Source organism: Cryptomeria japonica, chromosome 7 (genome assembly GCF_030272615.1).
Source record: "Cryptomeria japonica chromosome 7, Sugi_1.0, whole genome shotgun sequence".
Taxonomy (NCBI): domain Eukaryota; kingdom Viridiplantae; phylum Streptophyta; class Pinopsida; order Cupressales; family Cupressaceae; genus Cryptomeria; species Cryptomeria japonica.
In genome coordinates, this window is record NC_081411.1 from 336,564,531 (window position 1) to 336,573,278 (window position 8,748).

General features: G+C 33.4%; 1 protein-coding gene across 1 annotated transcript; it reads right to left on the reverse strand.

Moving 5' to 3' along the window:
* Positions 1-3,865: 3,865 nt before the first annotated feature.
* Positions 3,866-5,010, reverse strand: LOC131856744 (G-type lectin S-receptor-like serine/threonine-protein kinase At2g19130). The gene is made up of 2 exons (XM_059208654.1): positions 4,642-5,010; positions 3,866-4,525 (listed from the first exon to the last, which is right to left on the reverse strand). The coding sequence occupies exons 1-2, from the start codon at positions 5,008-5,010 to the stop codon at positions 3,866-3,868; spliced, it is 1,029 nt and encodes a 342-aa protein (XP_059064637.1).
* Between the last annotated feature and the right edge of the window lie 3,738 nt (positions 5,011-8,748).

Sequence of the window (8,748 nt, forward strand, 5' to 3'; positions counted from 1 at the left end):
CAAATCCAAATTTCTCTATTATTGCACAACATGTCTGCTTATTAGTTTATTTTCCACTATAAGGTAAATTAGAGTCCCAATCATGATTGCTTTATCCTCCTTCCACCCATCTTGTGGCTGCACATACACTTGATCTTTAGCTTTTTTTTGGTCTCTTTTAGGTACCAACACCTTACCTCTATCATCCATGCCTGAAATTGTCTGCAAACCTTCTAACTTGGTATCTCTAAACATAGGAGTGACTGCAACTTTTCTTGACTCATCTTCACTTACTTTCACCAACTCCTTCTTGCCAACAAAGATAATTTTTGCTACCTTGCCTCTTGCTTCTTTAGTCTCCTGCAATGGGGTTAATACAAAAGTTTTTTCATCCTTCTCAATGGTGTAGGTATTACTTCTACCATAATAAAGTGTTTGCCTATCAAACTTCCATGATCTTCCAACAATTAGATGGCAACAATCCATGGGTAAAATATCACAAAGTATCCTATCTTTGCATTCTCCAATATGAAACTCAACATAGGCTTGTTCATTTATCAAAAGTGACTGATTATCATTTTCCCAAGATGCTCTATATATGGTGCTTCATGAGGAATTATTTCTAGTTTCAATTTATCTACCATCTCTCTAGACACCATATTATCAGTGGAACCTAAATCTATTACTACCTTACACACCTTACCTTGAAATTTGCATGTGGTCCTAAACAAGGTCCTTGTTTGAGTCATCTCCTTCTCCTTAGATTCCTTCAAAAGTGTTCTTTTCATCATCAATGCTTCACCGAATTCTGGAGTAGCAACATAATTTGGAGTGCTGGCACTTTCACCTTCATCTTCCTACACAATTTGGATTGTCTTTTCACCCCTTCTTTCACTACTTGATGTAGATCCTTGTCACTCAAGACACTTGAATGATGGGTGTCCAAACTCTTGACAATTATAGCACCTACCTAAAAATATATTGGAATTCCTACCTCCACCAAATCTGCCTCTTATGCCTCTACCTCTTAAATCTGCACCTTGCTCTTGACTCTTGTTTGCATATTCTTGTCTTTCATTTGATTATCTTAAAGTAGAAAATGTTCCTCTACCCTGAAAGGTGTTGCCTCTATCCCTACTTGACTTATCTTGTCTCCTCTTGATCTCTTCTTCCACTTTAATGGCCAATTGAAAACATTCCTCCACCATCCTTGGATTTGCCACAACTAGTTCATCTTGAATGATAATTCTAAGTCCACCAAGGTATCTAGCAAACTTTTCAACCTCATCTTCCATCCTACTTGATCTTATGCCCAACTTGTAAAATTCATTAGTATAAGTTTTGACATCTTACTCTTTTTGTTTCAAACCTTAGAGTTTCTTATACAATTGAACTTCATAATATTTAGGAAGAAACTTACCCTTAAATTTAGCAACCATCCTATCCCAAGATACTATTGTGCTTTACTTCTCTTTCTCCTCTCAACTTGTTCATAGTACCACCATAATAATGCATGTCCTTTCAACTTTCTCTTTGCTATCTTCACCTGTTGCTCATCGGGAATATCTTCACATTAAAAGTGATTGTCTATAGCTGTAATTCAATCTAGAAGCTCTTCTTCATCCAAATTACCTCCATACATAGGCAATTCAACTTTCACCTTATGTTTATCACCTTGAAATGCTTTTAGAAGTCTTATTGTCCTCTATTCCTTAGGGTCCAATTGCTCTTCTCCTTCTTCTTCCTGGAACTCTTCTTCTTCTTCCTCTTCACTCACATCTCGCAAATCAACATTCCTTCTCTGATTAGACTCTAAGGCTTCAAACCTTGCCAACACAACTTTGGCAGGACTCCTACAACCTTGTATTCTTCTCTCTCAACTCTTGCAACTCTCTAGCGGTACCAATGTTCTTAGGAGGCATCTTGTCTATAATCACTTACTCACTCTTCTTTCAAACTTCCAGTATCTCCTTTCAAGGAATCTACTCCCTTGCTCTCATACCACTTGATGCAATACAAAACCCCTTTCTACAAACTTACAACATTCAAAACACAGAATACCTTTTTTAGAGACTCTCTGCTACAAGTGAACTACCAAATTTCAACAAAATAAACTTATAGGTTCATCAAATTAGCAACACAAGATGTCATAACAACCGAGTCAAGGAGAATAGTCAAAATTTTGTTGGAACCCTAGCTATCCTTTCTACTAGGCAATGTCATGAACAAAATTTGCAATGTCTTTTTAACAACTCAGAATTTCAAATCATCAACAATGGAAAGTAACACACACTCTACACCCACATGTGCTCACTTAAATCATTTGAATCAATATATAAATACAAAATTTGAGCAAATTATAGAAACATTGAAAATTATAGAAAATAAGCTTCCAACACAGAGCCAATGATTTTGAATTTAAAAAAAAAATCATTGAGTTTACATTGCAGAATTTCCCCAGTTCTCTCACTCTCTACCTCTCGTTCTCTACCCATTGCTCATACAATTTATACCAAACTTGAATTTTCCCGCCATAACTGTTGGACTGCATGACTATTCAAATTCAAAAACTAATGAGTCGTTGTTGGACACAAGTGTCAGAATAGCAATGCCAATCTGCTAAATCAATGTTGGGTACTGATGTTGGATTAGCAACTCCAATCATGACCTTTTTGATCGCTCACCGGAATAACTCTTCAAGGTGGAGTAACCATTTCATGTAATTCTGATAGAACAACCTACCCCGATATCGCTCATTTCGGTATAGCTTATGCTAGACAAAACATTTGAAGTTCTATCGGTATAACCCATCGAAGTCGGCTGAACAATATTTTGTAATCCCGATAGTGTAAATTATTTTGATGACAACCTTATCAGATTAGCTATTTCGATGACAACTTTCCACCACAATGATGCATATTGGGTTAACTATCCCGATGCTCATATTGATACCTTATCAAAATAACTATTAGAAGTCGACCAAACAGGATTTTGCAAAACTAATAGTATAAACTATCCCAATAACCACAATGATACCCTTATCGGTTTAACCTATCCCGATAACAGTAATGACAATTTTTTATCCCAATGACATCTTATCGGTATAGCTTATCCCGATAACAGAAATAACAACATTTTGAGCAACTTTACAAATTTGAAAATTATGACTCCAGTTTTGACAAACAGACCCAAAAACATGAAATAACATTACAAATGATCTCAACAGACCTTATTGAATCAAAATAGACCTAACCCTAACTCCTAAGACTCAAAACACCAAACTGACACATTGACTAATCCTTAGGTGCTCTTGCACCACTAATGAATGTGAAACATATATTTAATCATTGTAGAGTAGACTAAAATAACAACGAGAATTTGTCCCTTGTTAATATGCACTTATATTTAGAACACTTTATAAAAAGAGATATGAAACTAATGAAAAAATGACATGGATAAACAAATTTCACTTTTAAACATATAAACATATCAATCTAATTTAAAATATTAAAAATCATTACTAATCCATTCATTTAACATATGCTTATTAGACCATTAAAATCCTTTCATTGAACATATACTTCTTAAACTGAAGAAGATAATCCATTTCTTCCTCTTTCAACAATATTAATATATTGCTGGTGTACAAAACTGATGAACATTAAATTCAATAACATTACCATTAAAAATTTACATCAAGAAAGGGACCCATACATTTCATTTTTCCTCCTAAGAAAAAATCACAATACTCCATCACACTCTCACACCCAAGGTCAAACGGACAATTCTACTTTCTTCTCCTACATCTTTATTGGCTCTCCAAACAGGTGAAACGAAAATAACATATACGGACATTATTTAAGCTTGACCAAGCGCTCATGTAATTTCAAACAATGCAATCGGTATCGCTGTAATCGCCATCGCCATCGCCATCAGTGTTCCGTCGGTCTTCCACTCGCTGGTTGGTCACGCTTGGAATCTGTGAGGCGTGAGACTCTGTCTTACCTTGAAGCATCAGCACCACTTGTGCCATGTTCGGTCTGGTCTTCTCATCATTTTGAATGCATAACAAACTTACCAGGGCAGATCTTCTCACCTCTTCCACATCTGCATCACTTGCAATCCTTTTATCCACAATATTTATCATGTTTCTCTCACAAATTTGCTCTTTAACCCAGGCTGGAAAGTAGTACCTACTTGGTTCTTGCACATTTAGGTCCAGATTTCTCTGGCCAGATATAATTTCCAAGAGAGTCATGCCGAAACTGTAGACATCAACCTTGGGAGTGATGGGAAGGCCAGAGAGCCATTCAGGAGCCAAGTATCCTCTCGTTCCTCTCGTAGCAGTTACCACCTTGCTGAAATCTCTACCCACAAGCTTTGCTAAGCCAAAATCCCCCAACTTGGGAGTAAAATCCTTATCTAGCAGAATGTTTTCGGGCTTTATGTCGCCGTGAATGATGCGCTCGCTGCATTGCTCATGGAGATAAAGTAATCCTCTTGCAGTACCCAATGCAATCTCAAATCGGGTTCTCCAATCCAGTATCTTCGATTGGTGTTTCGAATTATTGGTGAAAAGAAAAGAATTTAGAGAGCCGTTGGCATGTAATCATAAACCAGTAACCTTCGCGATCCTTGTGCACAAAATCCTCTAAGCCTCACCAAATTCGCATGATTTATGATTCCCACGGAGTTGATTTCCGCTCGGAATTGCTTTTCACATTGCTTTGAACTCTCCAGTTTCTTTACGGCTACAAGCGTACCGTCTGGTAGAGTTCCTTTGAACACTGTGCCGAATCCGCCGCTCCCCAACTTATGTCTGAAATTGCTGTTTGCGGTCTTCACCTGGTTGTGAGTGAACCTTTGGGCCCACCTTTGCGGACGCAGTGCATCCGACGAAGCTGCACACCTCTGGGTCGGTCTTAGCCGACGCCTCTGCCAGAATAGAAATGCAAAAATCAAAGCAACAAGGACAGCAACAAGAATCTCCGACAGAATTATAATCAGAAATTTCTGAAGTGTTAGTGCCATCAAATAAGAGTCATTTCCCAAAAAAAAATCCCTAAAAGATGCTCAAATTTCTAGTTGGTTCTTTTGTACGGGACGGTGCAAATGGACCTTTACACATCTGAAAATTTGAGCTCTGTGAAATGAATCTTCACCTGCATACGTCTGACAATTTGAGCTCCTTCAGAGTAAATTAACGCTCAACTATTGCTAAACCAGTGAGTGCATATGCCTAAATACACTTGAAAAGATATACATTAGAAAGCTTTCCGCGAAATGACTTGGTCGTCGGAGAGAAAATACACGCAGTCTTTGTAGCGTCTATCCTATGATTGTGTGGATGATGCAAGCTTAAATTTGATGCAAAATGTTTAGGTATGAGTGGTTTAGAAATTTATTTATTTTTTTTAATTTTTCAACCATCTTTGTCGTTTCTATTTTAAAATTGTTTTTAAGATGAAATGGAAGGTAAAATCAATAGTGTTTGAAATTTTGAACACAAAGACGTGTACTATAAAGTGTGCTATTGACTAGACATGTTTGGAAAATAATATCATAAAAAAAAGGTTTAAATTTCAATATTTGTTTCTAATAGTAGTGAGAAGAAATTGGTCTTTGATGGCAAGCGTAAATTTGATTCAAAATGTTTAGGTAAGAGTGGTTTATAGATATTTATTAAAGAAATCATTTTAAAAATCTTTGTCCATCTTATTTTTTAATTTTTTTAAAGATGAAATGAAACGTAAAGTCAATAGTGAGAGAAATTCAGGACACAATGATGTGTACTATAAACTAGCATACCTATATTCTATCAATAAAATTTATGTAGATGGCGTTGAGAGATATCAATTTTTACAAATATTTACCCTTAACATAGGTTAATTAATTTCATATGGTTTATATTTATTGCAATTTAGTCTTATTTTAGAATATGAAATGATTTGCATGAAAAACATAGAAGTTTTTAAATTTAGATTTAAAAATATAAATTTTAGAGCCTTGTTTAGAATATGAAATGATTTGCATACAAAAAAAATAAAAATATAAGTTTTTTTTTAAATATAGATTTAAAAACATATTTTTTTAAATTAGATGTTTTTTAAAATATAGATTTAAAAATATAATTGTTTTTTACATTTAATAAATAATAATAGTAGGAAGTTGCTTTTTAAATTAGATTTCTCTCTCTCTCTCTCTCTCTCTCTCTCTCTCTCTCTCTCTTTTTAAATGCTCTCTCTCTCTCTCTCTCTCTCTCTCTCTCTCTCTCTCTCTCTCTCTCTCTCTTAAATCAGAATCATTGAGAATGTGGGAAATAAAATATCATAAAGAGATGTGTAAGAATATTATCCTTAAAAATGTCAATAAAGAGTCTAATAAGCTAAACAAAGATGATATTCTCAAGGCTATGCACTTTCTAAAAAATGCTAAATCATCTAGCATTGATGGCTTGCTAAGTGAGATTTGTTAAGATGATTTAAATTTGATTGTAAATAATTTATTTCTCATGTATAATGAATCTTTTGAGAATGGCTCTTAAGGAAACAAAATAAATAGAAGAATTAGTAAACTCCTTCCTAAGAAAAGACATAAAAATCAAAAAAATAATTGGAAGTCAATTATTTTGTTTTCGAAAGATTTATTTGTGATAAAAAAAATTTGTTTTAGATCCAAAATCAACTTTAACTGAATAAATGAATGCCATGTTTCATTAATTGTGAAATGCATAGACATTTTTTATGGAGGCAATAAACATTGGCGTAGTAAGTTTTAATCTTCTAAAAACCATGTAAACATTGGTGTGGCATGTCCCTATCATGCATAGGCTTAACGAATGTTATTATTTTAACAAGTCAAATGTTTTTTTTCTTTATAGAAAGGTCTGCTTGCCTACATGAGAATCTTCTCACCTACTAAACAAATCGATATTTTTATTTGAATCAAGGTAAATGTAATGGTTTTAGTGGGTCTTTTTAAAAACATATGGTTCCATCAAATTATTTGACGTGACAGTTGGATGAATTTAATGGTTTTAAATAACATATTACTTTATAAACAAGCATGCTCAGCAACCCCAAAATATTCCCACCAATAGAAAATTAATCAAAACAAACTCAGCATCAGAGCCTTTTCGACATGCATGAGACACTTTTGGTGGGGTGTTGCCCACCTAGAAAAATCCTATTGGCTAAATATAAGCATAAATTGTAGCAAGTCTATATAGAACAAGGAAAAAGATTACCTAGCTTAAAATCATAATATTTTGGCAATTGCCTCTTAAGGAACAACAAAAATAATTATAAACCAAATCATGGAAGGGGTACTTTAAGTTACAAAGGATATATTTTAGACCAAGGAACATCTTTTTACATGATTGGTGACAAATTAGTGTTTGTTGATTTTGTTGAGGAGAGGAATATAGTTTCGGAAATTATTCTTAGAAATCAAAAAAATAGTTGTATTGGATTTCATAAGTTTTGAATTTAAGATGGAGCTTTGAAAAAGAATTTGTTTGTCTAAGGCTTAGGGATTAATCTTCTCTCAATATACGTGATTGTATTCAATAAAGCTATACATTTATTGGTTCGATTGATTTAGTTATAATTAGGAAAGAAACCAAATAAAATAGTTGTTATAGGCATTATTGATCACAATATCAATCTTTCCAAGTTTGATGAAGTTCCTAAAGCGTTGGCTTGTCTAATGTATTATATGTACAGATTATAATGTTATATACTTGGATATTTAAACTATAAACTATAATGTTATATACTTGGACATTTATCTAAAACTTTGAATATTTGATCACTACCAATTTTAAAATGGCTCTTTTTCCATATGCTTAGCATTTTATTTTATGAATGCACTTAAAGGATTACTCTAGAACTACAACATAAATAAAGTCTTATATCAATGACTTTAAGAATGCAACCTCTTATAATGGGGTATAATAGGGTTTCTTCAAGGTCCTCCATAAAGATATATAGACAAGGGATTGAATTTCTATGATGTAGTAAGGAAATATATAATATATATAGCTTATATGGTAAATAAGGATCATGTTTTTATGGAGGTAGTAGAACCAAGAGTATCTTGAATATTAAAAACACCTTACAAAATTAGTAATGATCTAGGACTTTTTAATATAGTGGCATTTTTAACTCTCCCTAACTATCGCAATATAGAGAGATTTGTTACATAATTATGGATTCATGGATAAATAACATAAACAAAAGTATGAAGAGAACTAAAGAAAAATAAACAAAAGCTACATAAGAAATGGGGAATATCAAAGGATCTAGCTACACTAGAAGTGATAGAAATCTTAGATTCACCACCCCCAATTGAAGTATCATACAATGTGTGGTATTCTAAGCACCCAAACACATGAATCTTCTAGATTTTAAATAAGAGACTCTTAAATTCTCAAACTAGTAAGGAAAAAGGAATTAGAAAAATGATTACCATAACTCACCTTAATAGGAAAACTATAGTCTTTGAAAAAAAAATAGAGAAACCTAAATCACTAGAGGTAGAACTTATAGAATCCATCTTACATATGAGAAATACAAATAATAAAGGTGAGACATGCCAACATAGGAAGAAGCAATAGTTAAAAAGAAACTACATTGTAGCACATAATAGAGAATATAATTTGTACAAGATAATATAAAAATAAGAAATGATAATATATGTAGAGAGGAAACACCTACAAATAAGTTGAAGGTGTATCAATAAGAAACAACCGCCATTGTTGAGAAATAA

Bases quoted from the DNA above. Each gene is read 5' to 3' on its own strand.
- LOC131856744 (XM_059208654.1), bottom strand. From the start codon at position 5,010: ATGGCACTAACACTTCAGAAATTTCTGATTATAATTCTGTCGGAGATT. The intron at 4,526-4,641 runs GTGAGGCTTAGA...CACCAATCGAAG, and splicing joins TCATAAATCATGCGAATTTG to ATACTGGATTGGAGAACCCG.